This window comes from Corvus hawaiiensis, chromosome 5 (assembly GCF_020740725.1).
Source record: "Corvus hawaiiensis isolate bCorHaw1 chromosome 5, bCorHaw1.pri.cur, whole genome shotgun sequence".
Taxonomy (NCBI): domain Eukaryota; kingdom Metazoa; phylum Chordata; class Aves; order Passeriformes; family Corvidae; genus Corvus; species Corvus hawaiiensis.
In genome coordinates, this window is record NC_063217.1 from 26,943,430 (window position 1) to 26,964,205 (window position 20,776).

A 20,776-nucleotide genomic window follows, 5' to 3' on the forward strand; every position below is an offset into this window, starting at 1 on the left:
TTTATTTTTGTAAATATAAACAAATTATATTATATATGCTTATATATAAATAATAAATAAGATTAACATTTCTTAGCTTTTTCCCCCCAGTTTCCTTTCCAGATGTCTGTATTTCCATACTTCAGATTTAGGCTCTGTTACTTTGTGGGCAAACTTTATGGTGCAGACAGGGTTCTCTGTGCTTCTGGAGCACCAATGTACTTAAGAGGCTCCTGCTCATGGTAATTCAGGGCTGCACTTTTTACCCAACCAACCAAACATCTCTCCAAACCCAACCTCCAATATCTGGCAGAAAATAGTGGTCACTTTAAAACAATTGCACAAAAAATAGGAAAAGCATGGAAAAAGAGAGAAGCAAGACCATTTATGCAAAATATTGCTAATGTAAAACAACAAATATTTAGTGCTGTAATGCAGGAATCAAACCATAATTTGTGATTCATAGCAGAGATTAGGTAGCCCTGTCAAAAATTCTAATAACAATAAATGAAAACTTGTATCCAAGAGGTGCAGTACATGGTTCAGACTGCAAAAACAGCTTGGCCTTGGCTGAGGATGGCTTCTCTTCAGCTGTAGAACTGTGAATTTCAAACCCAAGCCAATCTTGACTCCTAATCTCATACTAATTTCCTCCAATAGGAGAGCCACTGAAACTGGCGTTTCACAAGATTCAGCAGCACAAAAAGAAAGCCTGAGTTCTGGTTTGTTGGTGATTTTATGGAAATCACTGCATACACAACCATTATCTAGCTTAAATAATACTTGGTCGAATAGAGCCACAGTTCCCTCAGACTATGACTTATTTCTACACAGCTGCTGTTTAGCCTACCTTACAACTGAGTTTGATGTATCACAGTTCATATTCATACACTATCCATACCACAGACTTGTTTTCTGGTACCATGGCATATAGACATTTTAATGCAGTGTTCAAATAATTCATTAACATCTAACCACTTGTAGAAAGAAGCATATCTCATTATCTTACAAGTAATTTGACTTCATTTGACTTTTCCCCTAATTTTCACCTTGCATTTCCCTTCCTAGGAAATACAAATCACTACAGGTTCTTCTAGTTCTCTAGAACAACTGACTAATTTACTTCAATAAGGGCAGATAGGAATACAAATTTATATTCACGAAGCAAGAGAAGGGAGCAATTTAAATGCTCATTGGTAACAGGATGGAACCAAAGCAGAAGAGAGATATCCAAACTAAACGAAAATGAGGACAGGGCCACGCATGAACTGTCCAAACAAGAATGCTCCACCCTAAAGCACACACCAGAAAGCAGCTGCCACACACATCAAGCTTCCACTGCCTGGCACTGGAACACACTTCAGACCAAGCATCTCTGTGCTCTAACCTCACAACACACAAGCTCATCACTCAAAGAAAGCTGGCACAGAGCAGGTATGTTTTGGAGCCTGAGCTACTGCTGAGATGATAAACTCAGAGCTCACTGCTTTAAACCCACAATCAAACACAGATGCTTTTATGAACAAATTTTGGTGCTATCTGGTTAGTAACATTTCCTTCTCTAGTAGTTAAGGTCAGTTAAGGTCAGAATGTCTAATAAATCAGCTATATTTCTCCCTATGAAGCCAAAAAAATCAGCTACTAAGTCCATTCCCACTTGTTTTATCTTAATCGACTTCCCCAACCCACTCTCACAATTTTGTCAGAGCAGTAACATGAAGGAACACAATTACATAATTCCAGCATTAATGTGAGCAGTAAGAACTATCACTGCCAGAGAAGGGGACAAAAAGTATACCTAAAACTTGCGCTGCAGTATGTCAGTCATCATTACCTGGGAAGTTTGCTGCTTCACTACACCAGTCCTTGAGAACAAACAATTTTTCAAGTTGTTTCTGATACATTTATTGTCTGACTTGGTTTTTACATTAAATTAACACACACAATGGATTTGATATTGTTACAGGGAACAAACTTGCCCTAGGAGTTTCCAACTCCAAACATACCAACAAGTTGTAAGAACCTTGACTCAGTGGAAGGATGAATTCTCACCAGAATGCATCCAGAATCAGAAAAGCCCCAAGTTTTTTTTCATTTTACACATAACTAAATATTCTTCATGTTAAGTCATCATCAGGCTTTTATCGCTATAAATTCCCTTCAACAGCAGGTCACATTATATAATTTAATGTATCAATATGCATTTTTTTTGTAAGCTGTTAACATTCAAAATATTTGCTCATTATATTATGTAACAGTACATTACATATAAATTGCTAACAAACCCTACCTTCAGTTCAGTATTTCTTTCCTAGAATTACCATCTTTCATTAATATTGAATAAAAGGTGATTTTATCTGTACCTTTTATTTCAAAGGTCATTGACAACATGCAGCTCCAACCAAAGAAAGGCAAAATATTAACTATAAAAATACTTTAGAGAAACAAACAAAAATCTAGTGATTTATTAAACTGCAGATTGCTCTAACCCCCACACTTTTTTTATGCCAAGAAATAAATATCTGATTCAGCAGGCAGACCAACAGAGTGCAAATGACTCAGATGGTTGGATAAGATATACAGAACAATTTTGAATAAAATTTCAAAACTAGGTATGTCTTGCTTATGCAAGGTTCAAAAGAGATACAAATCGTTTAAGAAAGGGAATATGCCCGCTCACACATAGCTTTCTGTGAACAGAATGAATTTTTATAATAAGAAAGCATGGCAATCTTTAATGAAGATGGTCAATGAGAAGCCTTTTCCTCTCCAGTATTTCACACAAATACTACAAATACGCAGAAAAGAATACTAAGAACTCCTTCAAACATATAACAAATATAGCTAATTTGTATAACTCTCTAGAGAGAGGTTTCTTCTCTTTGCTGTAGAAGCAAGGATAAACTTTCCATTGTACTTGTTTTAAAGAAAAAGCTAGCAGTAAATAGAAAATTTAGTTACAGTCATGCAAGATAAAAGCTGTTTCCACAATGTTTTCATTCATGTTGATTTTCATATTTCAGCCAGAAAGGTATCTTTTTGTACTTTTGGATAACCCATCACATTTTACTTCATCTGAACAAAAATATCTCTCCTTTTCCTCTTAGTGATAGAAGAGTTACTGGCATATGCAGTCACACAATAGCATCACCTCACTCTGTTAAAAAAAACACACTTCTATCTTGAATTACCTTCCAGGCATTAATATGATAGAAAAAAAGTTAAAGCAACAATATGAAAAATTGTTTATTTCTTATACTAGAAAATAAGGAAATTCAATTCAACTTTGCATAGTATAATTTCAATTAATTTTACTACTTTAAATACTAATGGTCTGACACATAACTAATATGCATCTCTAAAATGTCAAATAAAAAAAAAAAAACCAAACTACTATAAAATAGCATCAATCCATGTTAAATATTGTCAAGTTTTCCCTACTTCTCTCCTCATTCAGCAAACTTCTGTGAAAAATTGAAAAACACTTGATTTTCTCCCTGTTTTCTTAATCTATGCAATCAAAAGCTTCTGCCTTTTTGCAGCTTTTCTGTTTTATTTTCCTGCTGCTGAATCAGAATTACAATTGGTATCTGTTCAAATTAATACTGGGTCCCTTTACAAGTAAGTCAAAATCAACCAGAATAGCTTTCAAGCAAACCACAATGTTTTCTACGAACTCAAGCAAATGGTCCCACTGCTTTTGCAGGATTTGTGATTAAATTATATGCCTGAATTACAAGGGCATACTACTAATACCCTTTGGCTTTGCACCCCATTTTTTGCAGCAGCTCGTAATCACTTTGCAATGTTCAAGTATGAGCGAAAAATTTCCAGCAGAGGTTTAAAAATTCAGTTTTCTGATTTCCCCATTCCTGAATTTAACTTGCAGTCTCTCAGCTGAGACTACATAGCTTCTCTGATAATTCTGAAGCCAGATGAAAACCTTCCAGTTCTACCAACCAATACTGATAACCTAAAGCAAGGTATTCAAAACTGTGCGTAAGAAAATACTTAAACATTTAGAAGTTTATCTAGATAGTTTAAATGTGACTACCAAGCACCATCCAGATGGCTTCAGAACAACATATAACTGTATTGGTACACTATCCAATTACACTTTTGCATAATTGGATAGTGTATATATCCAACTTTGACATTTATTCATACAAATAGGTGATACTCAAGTTCAATTTCAAATTGTTTTTATTCTGCTGGCAATTGGGGCAACAGTAAGAATGCACCCCTGTACCCTGAAATTACTTCACATCCATGTTCAGCATGTGAAGCTATCCACTAAAGGAACTTTTCAGTTACTTCAATTTTGAGAAAAGGGGTGGGGTGAAACAACAAAAAAGCAAACCCCCCAGTTTGTAAGGAGGGGCACTGTATTGGCTCTGATACAGCTGAATTGAAAGATGGCTCACCTTTCCTTTCTCTGAACAAAGCTCTGAACAAGGCCCAGAATATTCAAGCCTAAGTGATCCAAGGTTTCCTGTTAGTTGTCATATTAAAACTGACATGAAGCACAGACATTATTGTGTGACACTACACAGAGATTAGCATAAGAACACTAACCTTCAATAAACCACTAAGCTGATTTTACAGGAAACATATATTCAATAAAGCATTTTATACTAAGCTATTCTTATTATGAAATGGAGACAAGGAAAAATAACATTGCTAATAGAAGAGATGTTAACAGATCTCAGTCAAACTATCAGCACGTCAGAGTAGACTAGAAACTACTGTTACTTTCAGTGTCCGAGTTCAGTTTTGTGCTGTGTATGTAATAACACAAAAGGTGACATTTCCTCCCTCTGCATTTTTCTTAGCAAATTGTATACATACATATTATGCATAAAGTTCTGTTACACACAGACTAACATTCTAGGATAATAGCTACCTAAAGTCCAACTGAGGTATATTAAATATTGAGTTGTTTTCAGTCATTGTAGACCATGAGCCATGCAACCATCACAACAGCAACTCCAAACACTGGCAGCACAATGAGGTTCTTGTACTTTTGCCATGATGATTGTTCAACTTCTATCTCATCCCTTCTTCTCTTATTCTTTCTTCGCCCTTTTAATCTGTTTTCAAAAGCTTCCAGTTCAGCCTAAATAAAGAGAACCACAAGTAGTTGACATTTGTGTCAGAATTAAAAACAAGGAAATGTGAAGTTTTTAAGCAACATTCCCAAATAACATTTAGTAAAAGTAACTGTCAGCCAATGGAAGTTGCACATCTCAGAGATGGGATGGTAGCACTGCATCCCACAGGTACAAAGCACTTTGCTTTCAAGTATTAAACCATTGTTTAGTTTCCTATAAAAACATTGCCAAAAATGCAGCCAACTGAAGTTTTACAAGCTCAGTTTTTCAACTCAGGCTGAATATATTAAGCTAAAATAAGATTGTTATTTCCATGAAATATGTTAAAAATACTTTTTTTTTTCCTATTAAAAAACATGCATGCATTTAAGCTATTTTACTAACTTATATAAGAGCACTGGCTGAAATCTTCAAAGACCTCCCCTCGTAATAAAGATGCACTCTGCCAAAAATAAATTAATAAAAACATAAATAACTAAAAATCTATCCTATTTTCCTCAATTATTTATATTTTCATGCTCACTAAATTTTAGATTAATTGCTATAATCTTAGATATGCACAAAAATATTCCATTTGTTAAGTGTCATAACTTAACATTTAATCACTCATATGACTGTCGGAGGTATATAATGTCCTTCAATAAGAAGCCCATGCTCATAGGCCCAAAAATGGAGCAAAGCAATTACTAAAGTAAGAATGCCAGGCTTCCAACAAAGAATGGCAGTTTCAGGGGCCTGTCTGGAATAAATAATAGGATCCTCTGATCCCTGTTCCTCATCCCCCTCCACATTTTTTTTAAAAGGGCACCAAGAGGATACAGACAAAACTCATTTGAGGGTACAAAGCTGAAATAAAACTGGAACTAGGCAGCCTAGAATAAAGAGCGAAGACTAGGATGAGGCTCCAATGAGAAGCCATCTAATTGCTAGGAAAATTAGAAAAGATGCTCTAAAGACCTGAGACAGATTACAATCAGAAAAGGTCTGACGATTACCTGGATTTTTGGTCAAGTTGTCAGCTACTAGAGAAAACATGGTGCAAGGCACTAGGGAGCAGAAAATCCAGATGGAGTGAAAGGGAAAACTGATGGGAGTAGCAGAGTGCAGCAAGCTGGGACTGGCTGAGCAAAAGGTGCAAGACTGAGCTGAAGCAGAGGAATCGTGGACAGTGAATAGAGACAAAACCTGGCCATGAGAGGAAATAAATCTACATACTACTACAGACTACTGCTGCAGTGCTGCCAGGAAGAGGGACTAAGACAATACAGTAGGTGCATTAAAGAAATGAGAATAAGACTGTTTTGGGAAATGGACAGAGTAGTAGTTCAGTAAACAAAATCTTCCCTCAGAACTCAAGGTTGCCTGATGTCTGATCTTCCTCCACTGACAGCAAATATTTGTCAGAGTGTCACAAAGCAGCTCTTCCCTTCCTGTGCCAGTTACCACTGTTAGCAGGAGAAAGGGACCTATTTTGATGTCTATTCCTTTGTACCTAGTAAAGGCAGAAATTGTGGGCACCTCTCTGATGATATGGGAGAAGAGTTCAGACAAAGTCACACAGCCTACTTGAAACAAGATTACTCTCAACTAGATAATCCTCCCTTAGAAGAGCAAAGAATGTTTAATGAAACAGTGTTTCAAAATCCAAAATCTGGAGGCAAGGGCAGAGTTTTTATGGTTTTATACACAACATGGCAGTATTTCATTTTAGACAGACACTAAGTAAAATTTGGGGCTTCTACAGTTACTATACACTTGTGATCTGTACATTTTAAAAGCAGAAAACTCCATGAATTGCAATAATCTGAATTAAAATACAGGGCTCAAACAAAATTATGTAATAGCTGTTGAATTGCTTTCCTAGTGAACTCTGTAAAAACCTGTCTAAAAATAAATACATAACAAAAAAAACCAAAACACAGAATGAAAAAAGATTTGTAGGCACAGAATATGAGAGAGAAGCCATCACTATCCTTGAAAAGCTACCTACAGATTTGGGGTAACTGTCACATTCCTGAAGTGTCACCTTAATGACCTCTGAAGTAATGGCTGTGCCCAGTCTTCAAATAACCTCAACTTTTCAAGCTAAACAAGCCTCGGGTTTTTATTTAGATAAGAACCTAACTTCTTTGTATATAAACATATTAAAAGTAACATGAAATTTATTTATTTAAACTGTATACTCAAGACTTCTAGTTTAGTGTTGCTCAGGCACTGGACTTTGTTCTTTCATGTGTTATTCACTATATTCTTCCTGCACTGAAAGGAATAGCATTCCCATGGGAAAATGTAGCTAAATGAATGCAAGTAACAGTGACTATACAGTCACAAAGTGTATTTTCTGAAAGTGAGGACATATTTTTATTAATAGGGGAATAGGGGAATTAATAGGGGAGGTTGACTTTTTAACTTCTAAGGACCTGTTTACATTTTTTTCTTTGTACAAAAAAAAAGGAAACGAAATCTTTCATACAACTCAATAAATTACACTTCAGATTCAAGACCCTAACTTTCAGTATTGAAACTCTCAACAGTTAGCTTGAAAATGTAACCAAATCTTTTACAATGGTGAGGGACAGAGAGAGCTTGGTCTGAGTTGTTAAATAATCAAAGCACTGATCTCTTTTCCACCTCTAGCAATTGTGAAAACCCTGGCCTCATAGGGTGCCTCTGAATTAGAAGCAGAAGGAAAGTTTGGCTGCAAGGGCCATGACAAGAAGCCTAGCCAAGCTGTCTCTTCCACTAAGAAACAAGTGATTCCATCTGTAAATGGTATGAGCAAAAGTTGCTACTATATGTAGCAAATAACAAAATATAAATGCACAGACTTACTAGAGCACTAATTTGTACATAAAACATTTAATGAAGTATTAATCAAAATAGGTTTAAGAAACTGTGACTAATAGACGAACAGTTCTAATGAACACTATAAAAATGTGCTAATGACATTGAGGAAGGTGGTACAACACACTAACTTTTGTCAGAAGGGAGTGTACTCAAAAATATACTCAACATCCTACGATAGTGATGTCCTCCAATTTCCGTCAACAGATGGCAGATTATGAGTTCAAACTGGACAGGAATCAATGTTACATAAAAAGGCTGCAGTAGCTGAGGTTAGTACTTGTGTGCAGTTCTAGAGCCTATTTATTAGTTACAGCTGTACCTTTTTTTTTTACTATTTTTGTCCTACTGCTTCCTAATGCACTATATAACTACCAACTCTTTAATTAACCTTTTAATAGGGTTCATTATGTATAGCTGAAGTTTTCTATCCCTGAAGTTGCATCCATCACAAAACACATATGCAGGAGCAGTTGCCATATATCGCATGAAGTTACTACTGTTGGGCTGGAACTGTGAGAGTTCACAGAATGTACAAGTAGAAAGCAATGGTGGTGTGACTGCAGAGAGAAACAATCACTGCTGAAGAGTCCAGCCAAAATCCAGCACACTATGTTGGTGGAGTGAATCTGCTACTGTTTCAGAGAAGCCCCTTTACTGATACTTTATTAGAGGGACTATAAGTTAAGTGATTTTGATTAGAAAGCATTAGTAATTGGGTGGGATGCCTTCTGGAATGCATGAAAACACTCAGTGCAAGACAAACATCGCAACTCTGGCTTTCTAGCTCTAGAACTGTAAGCATGTCCTTTACATGTTTAAATGCCCACTAGCACATTTCAGTACTTAGCTTGCAGAACCAACACCTACAGATTTCCTCTGCCCAAAGTGTTTCAGACATCTGTACACAAATTACATTTCCTGACCTATATGCCAGAAGTAACATTTCCAGGGTCAGCTTAGAGAGCAAGAAGAATTAGATGAACTGTCTAGGAGTTATATGAGGGAATATGTGTTCGATACTGTAGACAGCTGAGATATGAATGTTGCAATAAACATTGCAGGATGATCACAAAACAGTGCCTGGTGCCCTGGACAATAGACACATAACCATGCTTTTCCTGCAGGATGAGAAGACAAGGCTCTCCTCTGACAAACAAAAACAGGCCTTGCCAGAGCACTGTAAATGTAACACTTCCATTAATTGCTTAGAGAACTTACAAAGTGTGTATAACAGAAGTTGTGATCCACAGAGAAACTGTCTATCCTAATGAGATTGGGGAAATGGCACAAGTGGATCAGCTCTGTAGGCCTCCCTTGCTCCCTCCCTGTCAAGCAGGGAGTAAGCCACTGACCCTTAATACAAACAGTGTGACATGCAGGTGAAAACACAAGTGGTAAGCTAAATACATAGATGCTGTGATAATTGAGTAAAAGGAGTCAGAAAGCACACACTGGACTTGGAATATGATTTAGTGTCAAATGCTCACTCAGGCCCAGGCACACATGCATGAACTGGCTGGAAAGCAGGCAGACTCCAGATGACAAACCTGACCTAGCCATCTGAGCTTGCAGTGTCAGCCTGAATGTGATTAGTATCAGCACCTCCAGGCAGCTGGCACAGCAGCTTTGTGGATTACAATGCCGACCACATAACCTCGCCACCAACAGCAATTACACTAAATACACGTTTTCCCCCCACCCCGGAGACCTTGAAGGACAAAGACTCATCTAGCTGTCCTTGTTCTTTCACGATGGGAGGGGGGAGAAGGGGAGCTTCACCCAATATTTAAATCTTGCAGTATTCAGCATTCTGTGGTGTTTATGCTGTATGAAGTGTTTGATCAAAATAAAAGCGTACTTAGTATTTTAAAAATAAATTACATTATACGAAGTTATAGGAATACAAGGTTACCATTTTGCACAAAATTATGGGAATTGTTTGAGAAAATGTGGCCTCTTAACCATTGTAAATAATTTACATCACACAGAATCTGGTACCAGCTGACAGGAATGACTGTGCATACCACATTAAAAACTACACTGCTTTAATTGCATGTAAATTAGATTATTTACTAAGAAGAACAAGGTCAGGAAGATGTGGATGAGGAAGAAGAAAGGTTAATACCTGTTGTCTTCGCTTCTCCTCTTCAAGAGCAGCTTTGGCTTCTGCTTCTTTTATCTGTCCAGACATACAAAGTTATAATAAACTGTTGTAAACAGCAGCTAAACCTACTTTCTTACAGAGTCATAATTACTCCTATAGAATGGTTCTCAGCAAAAGTATGCAAGCTTTCCATCAAATGAACTCCACCATCCAAAAGTCATATGAAAAGAAGTCATGGGAGATACAATTGATAATTCTATAGAAATATTTTGCAGTGTTCAAGAAAGCAAATTAAATGCTAGAAAGCATTAAGAAAAAAAATGGTGCAGAAAAAATTGTCAATATGTAAACATGCCACATACTTGAATCCCTGCACCTGCATTCCATTTGGTCCTACAACAACAAATAACTATGAAGCCTGAACATACACAAAAGACAACAGGATGGAGTGGCCTCCATCTGAAGAGATGCATAACTAGGATTTATCAGGTGAATAACAGGACACCAAATCCTGAGGAGTGTGCAGATGCCAAATTGGGATAAAACATCAATAATTATTTTTCATAATGCAAAGGCATAAAATGAATTTACCAGGAGGTTGGCTCACAACAGAGGAAAGTATTCTACTCCCACAGAGTATTTGGGTAAATCTAGAATTTCAGTGCTACAGGACATTTGTAGATGCCAAAAGTTTATGTCAACTGAAAAACAACCAGGCATGTTAACAGGAGATAAATCCAACAAAGGCCATTAGACAGAAAGACACCATCTCACCCTCTTAAGTTCCCACAGTCAGTAATCACTAAGTAATAGCAGTAACAGAAAGAGTATATGGGGGAAGTTTATGTATCTCCCCCTTTTTATACATTTTTTTGGCTTTTAGCATTGCAGTCACTGAATCACTACCTTAGAAAAGTTAGAAGTGAAAACCTATTAATAACTTGAAATGAAAAAAAAATCTTGATCCTAGCAGCTGGATGATTTGCATACTAACAATGGAAATAGTTTACTAAATACTGTTTGCACAGGCAGAGCTGATTACAAGTAATTTCCTATTCAAGAGCTTTTGATGACTAAGGAGGATGTTTTACCATACTGTAGCTCAAACAGCTGGCACTGAGGTCAGGGTCAAAAGCACAGTCCTATTTGCAGGTTTTCAGACAAATTTTTAAATTACTAAACCTCATATCAAATAAAAGCACTATTGATAATTTCATTAATCTAGATACAATGGCAGAGTCTCTTTAGAAATGTGTGTAAAGCACCCTGGCTATCTGAAATCTGAAAGTCTGGTGTGCAAAAAACTGCGCAATGAGCCCCCTCATTTTTCACTGCCATCTAATGGCAAAACTTCAGCCACAAAAGAAAAAGTGACCTTCAAATGTGGAAAAGAGCAGCAGAAAAGCTTCTTTTAACACCGGTGTGGTCATATTTGTGTAAGATACATAGGTATAATGTACATAGATAAAGGGAACCTTAACCATTTTAATCACAGCATGGGAAAACATTTCTAGAACTATTTCTTTAATAAAATGTACAGTAAAAGACACATTCAATTCCTAGGCACCTAGTGAGTAAGACATCCTTACTCACTAGGTGCCAGACATGAAAAGTTTTATTAAGAATTAATGCACTTTGGTTTTGGAAATTAATGGCTGTTTTGCAAATGTGCAAACTAATTTATCTTCGTAAATGTCTGCAGTTTTCAACAATTTTTTTTCCAGTCTGAACACATTAAACAGTAATAGACATAAATAAACTACTTTCATCAAGTGCCTATAATAGGAGACCATTCTAGTATGTCATTTGCATAGTACGTCAACATAGGCAACAAAAGGTGCCTAGAAAGAATTTAAATAAAACTTCATTACCTTATATAAAACCCCAAAACAAGTAAATACACATTCTTCTGTGAGGAAGGTACACATAGCTAGGATATGCCATCCAGTATGTCTGTGGCATTGCTTACAGGAGAAGCTTGTAGCCATTTGCTCACTGCATTAGACCATTTCTCCCTGTGGATTACAACATTGGGGCGAGAAACTGGTAGTAGTATCTGCTGGAGTCAAACAGCACTGACCCTGCACCACACTGAGACACGCTGCTAGGTCTCAGCTCATGCAGTCTTACTGTGAGTTCACCCTGCTTTAGGGAAGGACTCCATATCCTATGCACTTATCCTCACATTCTTACTGAGATTCATTGACAGCTGGACTGGCAGTCTCCCAGAATCAGTACTAGATCCGCACAATTAGTCGAATTAAAACCAGTTACTACGGCCTTTCATCATTTTAATGAACCTTTTAACCTAATTGTTGACTCAGCTTATGTTGCAGATGTTGTACAATGAGTAAATTGTTCCCTTTTAAAAGAAGTTAATAATGCTAATTTGTTTCTTTTGCTAAAGGCTTTATAAACAGCTGTTTTGCAACGCATGTATCCTTTTTATGTTTTGCATATTAAAAGCCATACGAATGCACCAAAATTTCTTGCAAAAAGTAATGCTCGTGCTAATGCATTAGCTAATCCTATTTGGGCAATTCCTTAGCCAAATAAACTAGCCCAAGCTAAAACATCTCACACCCTTTTTTCATCAAAATGTACACACATTGTGTAAACAGTTTTCACTAACACCTACAGAAGCTTGTGCTATTGTTAGTGCCTGCCCAGATTGTCATAACTTTAATAGACCTTTACCTTTAAAAGTAAATACCCATAGTCTTTTAGCCTTACAGCTTTAGCAGACTAATGTTACACACATTTCAAAATTTAGTAGTTTTAAATCTGTACATGTATCCATTGACACCCTTTCCTCTGTTATATGGGCTTCTGCTCATGCTAGAGAAAAAGCCCGTGATGTCATTTTGCACTGGCAGCAAGCCTTTGCTGCTTTGGGCATACCTGCCTGTGTAAAAACTGACAATAGGCCAGCCTACACCTCTCAGAAAATTAAAAATTTTTTACGTTTTTGAGGCATCTCTCACAAATTTAATATTCCTCATTCTCCCACTAGTTAAGCTGTTATTGAACATGCTCATCACACACTTAAAACTGTTCTAGAAAAACAAAAAGGGAGAATGCAAGGGGAAACCCCACAGTCCAGACTTTTAAAAGCTGTATATACCATAAATCACTTGACTCATTAAAACAATCCCTCAATTTTAAATCATTTTTATTCCTTGCAGTCCACCAGTGAAAAAACATTAGCCTCGAGCTGAAGTATGGGTAAGAAATTTGTTTACCAGCCAGTGGGAAGGCCCCTGGGACCTTGTCACTTGGAGATGTGGATACACTTGTGTTTCCACAGCATTTGCCCCTGATTGCAATGACAACATCAAATTTTGGTCATCAAGTACTCAATGGGCTGTTTCCTAACTTTCTTCACAAATAGCGCCTGCTAAAGCATTGAGACTGTTAAACAAGTTAGGATGTTGGTTAGCTTGGCAAACTAACGCTACTTCGCTTGCTTTAGCCGCATTATTAACAGATGTTAGTTTGGTAAAGCATGCTACACTGCAAAATAGAGCTGCCATTGATTTTTTGTTATTAGCACATGGACATGGATGTGAAGATTTCAATAGAATGTGTTGTATGAATTTGTCTGATCATTCAAAATCTATTCATGCCCACATTAAAGAATTACAAACAAGTGTGTCAAAATTGCGTGAAGAATCAGAATCTGATTGGCTCAATAGTTTGTTTGGCAATCGGCAAGTTGCTGGATAGGTCAAAAATCTGCTCAAAATTGGATGCCTAATCCTATTACTTTTTGCATCCTGCTCATTGTGCCGTGTTTATTGTCTTTTGCAAAGGGCCCTGCAAAAGTCAAAAAGGCTGCCTTTGTAACACAAAAAAAGGGGGGACCTGAGGAGATTGACAGCTGGACTGGCAATCTCCCAGAATCAGACCTGAAACCAGTCAGAATTTACCCGTGAGAATATTACAGTGAAATTTTGCAATTTTAGTGAAACCCACAGAGGCGGCCAAGAAGATATCAATGAGAGAAGATGTTCTGGACACAAGGGGAGGATGTTCTTGTTATGGGACTGTAGTGAGTTGAACCTGAGTTGATGGACAGTCTTTTAGACCAATGACGCTTCTCACAATTTACATATTTAAACCGCACGGAAAGGTGGGACTTCCCCTTTTGTCGGAGGTCGCCTGCTGGAAGGTAGGGGGGCTCTGAGCCTCCCGGCCCCGCCGGGCCAGGGCCACTGCCCTTTCCCCTCTTTCCCAACACTGCGGCACGGACCCTGGGTCGCTGCGGGGGGACTGTCCCAGAGCCACAGGCAGCTAAAACCAGCCATGGACTGCCACAGCTAAACCCATCCAGCGCGGCTTCTGGGGACAGGCGGGTCCCTCTTCTCTCCATGCGGAGCCGGCGGAGTCAACAGGAGCCGGCAGAGCCTCCTGTCTGCAGCCAGCACACTTCGTGCTGAACTGAAGAGGACACCACGCAGCCAGCAGCACAGAGGGAGCGAGGCTTTCCCCACCGTAAAGCCTGAACAAGAACACTCTTCAACATGGCGGCTTCAGAGTCAGAGAGAAAGAGAAGTGAGTCACGTGGGACGGAGCTGAGCATGGCGACAGGAGAAAAGAGGGCGGTGCCGCAATTCTGGCGCGCAGCTTAAAAGAAACCTTCTTGCATGCCGTGGTAAGAAACTGTAATACCACAAACTGTTTGTCTCTTTAATCCATTTGAAGAACATGGGGGGATGGAGAATCCGCGTGTGGCCTGTGAAGATTGTGAAGAGTGCCTATGCCAGACTATAGAGAAGCTTTTAGAGACTTGTGGCGAAGAAAGCCTTTGTGTGCAGGCCAAAATAACTTATCCTTAAAAAGATTAATAACCCCATGTGATGGCCCATGTTTTGCAGTGTGAAGGAACTGTGAGATTTTTCATGGGAGAGATGTTCTACACACAGCAGATTGTTTGTTTCCGGGCGGGTCTGCTGTTAGTAGCAGTTTGGGAACCACGTGCAACTGAAGAAAACCCTTTTTTCCTTAAGCATAAGAGAGAGACTTTTCAAGAACTGGAACACTGACTAACATCCCATGTTCTGTTATCCTTGTGTGAGCTGGGTAAAAGGAGAGAAGTGCTGGAAGGGGGGCGGGAGGGGGGAAATTTGCTTTAATTTCTTGTTATTTTCTCTTTACTTTTAATTCTATTAGTAATAAAACTCTTTCATTTTACTGCAACTGTTTAAGGTTTGTGCCTGCTTTGCTTTTCTCCTAATTCTTATCTCACAGAAGGAAAATAAGTAAGTAATGAATATTTTGAACCAAAACCACTACACTTAATTGGTGTTTCTGCCCGGTTTTGAACTCTACCCGCTACAGGAACATTGAGAGTGTACAAGGAAGAACTTGTGGATAATATGCAGCAACTATACTTTTGTTTGTATAGCTGATTGTTTACTGCCTGAATGGTCATTGTTTGTTAGACAGCCTTGTCATTGTTTGCTAAACAGCCAATCTTAAATTAGGCCACAGCCACTGTGAAGAGGTATAAGAATAGCAGTAGAGACAATAAAAAACTTTCTACCTTTCTTGACTATGGATTATGACTAGAGTGGGTTTTATGTCTGCCTTGACAACAGCCACATTACTGGAACTGTTTGTTATGGTTGGGATTTTCTAAAGGCCTATCCCAAGAGTTTTAGCATTCAACCTGCTTGCAAAGTTGCGAGATTTGGTCAGTGTGATACTTGTCAGAACTTGTCAATCAATCCTGAAAACCTGAACAGAAGTTGACTTGTCAGCTTTACCCACTGAGTTCTTGGGTTGTATGCTTATCACATCTAATACTTACCTGAAAAACCCAAGCAAGTTATGCATCAATTCTTTGTTTATGTTTCTATAAAAGGTTTATAAGAGTAAGGATCATATCCTGTCTCTCTGTGTGACAGCACAGAGCAAATTCTTTACTTCATAGAACAGCTGAGCTAGGGAGAAGTCACGTTTACAGCAGCCTAAGTAGTATTCTGCAGTTGCAGGAAATTCTCAGTTCTTCCAGTAGAGGATAACTAATACCATGTGGCAGGATTATACTCCACACTGGACAATCTGAGCAACTGATGGCTGCAAAATCTTCATTGGAAACACAGATCTTCTTCTGTGAAGAAGCCTGACTCCAATCTTACAGCATTAATGACTATTTTATCATCACTGATCATCACTCGTTCTCAGTGAAAGAGGAAAGAATACATTCCAATCAATTTAAAGAAAAAAAAAAGGAAAATAACATAATACTGTTTTAAAATAGTATTTGAGTTAATTAACACCATTCATAAATTCAAGTCTGAAAAAATAGCTACTATTCAACAGCACATCCACTTACGTTGCATTTCTACAGGTACTGCCTTGAAAAATAATGTGTTCTTTTTTCTACTTTTCTTGAAACTCTGAGAAGAAATTATAGCTACAATGGATACATTACCTCATATGCTTTCCGCTTCATTTCCTTGCATAATGCATCGCATTCCAGTGAAACTTTGCCTTCTTGTATCTTGCTGCACTGTACTTCCTGTTAATACAATTTGTCTTTTATAATCATTTCCCCATATAAGATTTTAGATGTCAACTTCTTTATGAAAATAATAAAACTTTATTTAGTAAAACACTGGTTTTACATATAAAATAAAGCTAATGACTGATTGTTACTTGAATCTGTAATTATGTATTAAATTGTCCTTTTTTATTTTCCTTCTTTCTAATAAGCTAAGCTGAATGGAAGAATAAATCAATAGTCCAGTTTAATTTTTCTCTTCTTCACTCATTTATTTGCCTTAGACAAGTAAGATAACCTTCTGAACCTCTGGCAGAAAGAGTCTCAGTAATTTCATATATATTATCTTAACCAGCTCATATTACAGGACAAAGTCAGGTCATGGGCGGAGGGGGGAGAAGTAAGTAATTCTCACTCATGCTTTCTCCCCTCCTCCTAGTATTGAAGAAATTTAAAAAACCAACAAAGTAGTTATCTGTAAGCAGAGGCTGATCAATTTTAAGCACTTGTTCTGTATATGTCATCTTTTCTCCTGCGGAGCATCCCACCTGCAAGACTTCAGGAAGCACAAGACATATTTTGGAGAAGCTGAGGACTCTGGGGAACTGCAACGTGCTGGAAGGCTCAGAAGTTAACTGGGGCCAGAAGATTTTAATTAAGAAAGATCATGGGGTTTTTTTCATTAAGACATTATTTTTTGTCAAGGCTTCATATCAATTTCTGTTGTTCCCCTCATAACAGTGTACATCTAAAGTAAACTTGTTACATTACTTTGTCCTTATCTTTTTTAGAAGCTAAGGATGCTGATGCCTGTACTTACTTTTAGGTTTGCAGGGAGCCTTAATTAATTACATTAGTTCAGGTTTCACAACATCTGTGCTAATACCAACTTCTGCAAATTTCCCAGTATCATCATAAAAACGTAACTTTTATTCTCAAATCACTCCAGGTCATCTGAGTATTCTTCCCACAAAACTACAAAAATTTAAGTGTGCATGAAGATAAAGCTATTGTAAGTCAGGCAGCTAACGTATTTTAGAATTAACAAGATTTTATATTCTCCAGTGAATCTTCTGATATAGCAACCCAGATCTTCAGCTGATGTAAATTGTTACAGCTCTACTACAGTAACTGGCCCTATTCCAATCTGCAGCATCCACATCATCCATCCATACAAGCCCAGGAACACGGAAAGAATAGACATCCTTCAAAAACTGCAACTTAAAAATTTACCTTTTTCAGTCTCTTACAGAGACATCGCAATTTAACCTTCTGGCTGCAGTTAAGAGGACAGCTACCTGAATGGCAAATCTCTTTACACCGATGACCACAGGGCAGCTGTAAAGAACAAAACACAAATAAAACTCCTGCATCAATAAAACACTGTAAAATTACCAAGAATCTATGAATCGGTTTTATTTCAGACCTAGCATTTTAACATTCGATTAATCATTCTTCTCACTTGTGAAATAATTGGTTTTTCTTTTCTTTTTGGGGGGCAGGAAATGTTTGCTTCTTATTTACTGATTTTCAATTCCTGTAGGACGATTTCTCTTTTATTGGCACAGCTTTATTAGAAGACATTTTCTCCTTTCCCATGTTTCAAGAACAGTAATTTCCACAGTAATGTATACATCACCCTAGCTATCTCTATGCTGGGGGAATACAAATGGATAATGTAAAAAACCCTGAAAACCGAAATTAAGTGTACTGTAGATTAGCTACTTGTAGATTAGACAGAGCAATAAAAGAAAGAGGAAAGAATCAGAAGCAGAAATACCACAGAAAAAATCTTTTATGGAAGCAGCATCAGAACTATGCAAAAGTCAAATAAAGGTCATCAAAATTCCTATCATGTCCAAAATAATCTCAGAAAATCCAAAATTTCTGCATTTTGCAGATTATCCCACTTCTGCCATCTGAAAGATAAAGACTTTTTTTTACTGCCAGTGCACTTTTTAACTTACAGAGAAAATATTATCATTCATTTACTGTGTAAGAATTAAGTCAGTAATTTAAGTATGCTGACTGATAAGAACGTAGCAGTGCTCCCAGCATTATATTAAATAAAATATGTCAAGAACGTAAACAAATCTTTTTCCTTGTTAAGAACTTGACTAAAAATACTCCTTGCTCACACACATGCCCATAAGAAGTCTTCACAATAACAGTTTTTCATTTTCAACTACATAGCCCAATAACCCAATAATAACTGAAGGTGGAACCTCACAGAAGAGATCTAAGCAATTTACTTACAGAGAGCTTTAAATCCCCCAGCTACTTAAAATAGCATTAGGCAGTGTTATTTATTAAAAGTGAAATTTCACCTCTTCACTCTCACCAAGGGATTAACACAAACTGGAAAATGCTCTAAAACATACAATTTTAAGATTCATTTTCCACATTTATTAAAAATCCAAAATGTATACATACTACATCACTTAATCCACAAGAATGAGAATAGTAAGTATCAAACCCAGGTGGGTACACTTTGATTAGTAAATCTACATTCTCAGAAGTCCATTGGAACTGGCACAACATCGGAGCTAGTATCATGAAACATACACCTAAACAGAACATGAACCTTTCTGACTAAAATTATGGAACACACATACCTGTCTTCATGTCCACAACAGTCACAAGCTATTATAGATACTTCATGGTTTTGGCTCAGTTTTTTAGTTACTGTTTCAGCACATTTCATACAGGACTAGAAGGAACCTTTAAGTCATCATGTTCAGTCCTGAAATCCAGTCCCCCCACAGGCCAGTACCTACCTTCTATATCCTTCCACGTCTGGATGAAAGCTTACTGTGAAAACAGTCCCCTCATTCTGACCCTATTCTACTGCTTCACTAAGGAGAGTGCTCCAGGAGCTCACTACAAGATGCAAGAGCTTTTTTTGAGTTTCCTACATTTGTTCTAGCTAGTCTAAGCCGCACTTCTTATCCTCATATTGAAGTATTTCTGTTTTTTCTTAAAAGGCTCTTTATTACCATAGTATTCCCTTAAATGAATTTCAACCATGTTAAATCAATGTTTCTTGAGTACATAGCCAGAATTGCATGTAATATTTCAAATGACATCTCAGCAGGAAGGACTTTGTACAATGCCTTAATTGCACCTCATTCTTAGTAGAGTACCTTCCCCAAAACATCTTCGGCTCTCATTTTATTTCTCTCCAGCTAATCATGCTGTGAAAAATAAGAATATCTGCTGTTTCCTGGGAGCTTATTATTAGCTTCACATGCATGGTCTTACTGGGGGTTTTTCTTCTGTATTGAATAACATGGCCCCAATACATGTGTTCTACAGATGCACATCCTCAATTTTCATACACTGACAACACCCTACAACTTTTCATCAGAAAATGACTGTTTTTTGTGCCAAGGTCATTACTGAAAACAATGCAAAGTCAAGTGTCATTTCAGTCCTTGGGAAATCTTCCTTACTGTTAGTATCTCTTGCTCCAATTTTTTTTTTAGTTTTGCTGTTGTTTTGGGGGAGGGAGTTGGGTGGGTTTTTCAAAAGATAATCAAATACAGTTGTTTCCTTTAGCCACCTTCATGCTTGTATTAACCCTCTCTTGTATCTGAACTAGATACTCACTAAGTGGCATTGACTGACTCACTCTGCTGATGCCTTATGCAGCAGATCTCATCTATTCATTTTATCTGGAGGGAAAAATACATAAATTGGTCACCTTATCAAAGAAGGAACTTAGTTTTTTTCAAGCACAACTGATCATCAGCAAATATTTTCCTTGAAATACAAAAATTATTTTGCCTCATTTTGAAAATATGAGGGGAGAAGCTTGTCTAAGCCTTGTACGCTACCAAGGTCAGACTACCACCCAGAACACAGAGTCTAATGGCCGAGTCTCCTCATAAGTGACCACAATCTCTGCAAAACCAATTTGCTACTGCATGAACACTGCGCAGTAGGAGGGCGCGTCTCCTGGCTCCCTACACAAGAGCATCATACACAATAACTCCATCTAGTCTCACCTGCAAGTCACCTCATGCTGGCCAGAACAAGCCATGGCTAGAACTATTACTTCCAGATTACTCTTCCATAGTAATTAGGCACATTCTCATTAATAGTCAAAGCCCAAACAGTCGTGTCCTAACTTGTTGCAGTGGGGATCCTGCAACACGCATATATCAAACCAGGAGTCCCGTGGAAAGGAAATATGTATGGACAGACAGATTCTTGCTAGATGTTTCA

The 20,776-nt window shown here is 37.6% G+C and overlaps 1 protein-coding gene across 2 annotated transcripts in view; it reads right to left on the minus strand.

Annotated features, from left to right (window-relative positions):
- Positions 1-1,859: 1,859 nt before the first annotated feature.
- The window catches only part of NFXL1 (nuclear transcription factor, X-box binding like 1), a 54,102-nt gene continuing 35,185 nt past the window's right edge, over positions 1,860-20,776 (minus strand). Inside the window, exons 19-22 of one of the 2 annotated variants that reach the window (XM_048303975.1) lie at positions 17,783-17,887; positions 16,481-16,567; positions 10,063-10,116; positions 1,860-5,095 (exon numbers count right to left, since the gene is read on the minus strand). In XM_048303975.1, the coding sequence (XP_048159932.1) occupies positions 4,922-5,095; positions 10,063-10,116; positions 16,481-16,567; positions 17,783-17,887 (420 nt within the window). In that variant the 3' untranslated portion in view covers positions 1,860-4,921. The remainder of the gene's footprint in view (positions 5,096-10,062; positions 10,117-16,480; positions 16,568-17,782; positions 17,888-20,776) is intronic. The other variant, XM_048303976.1, reaches the window with a different exon arrangement.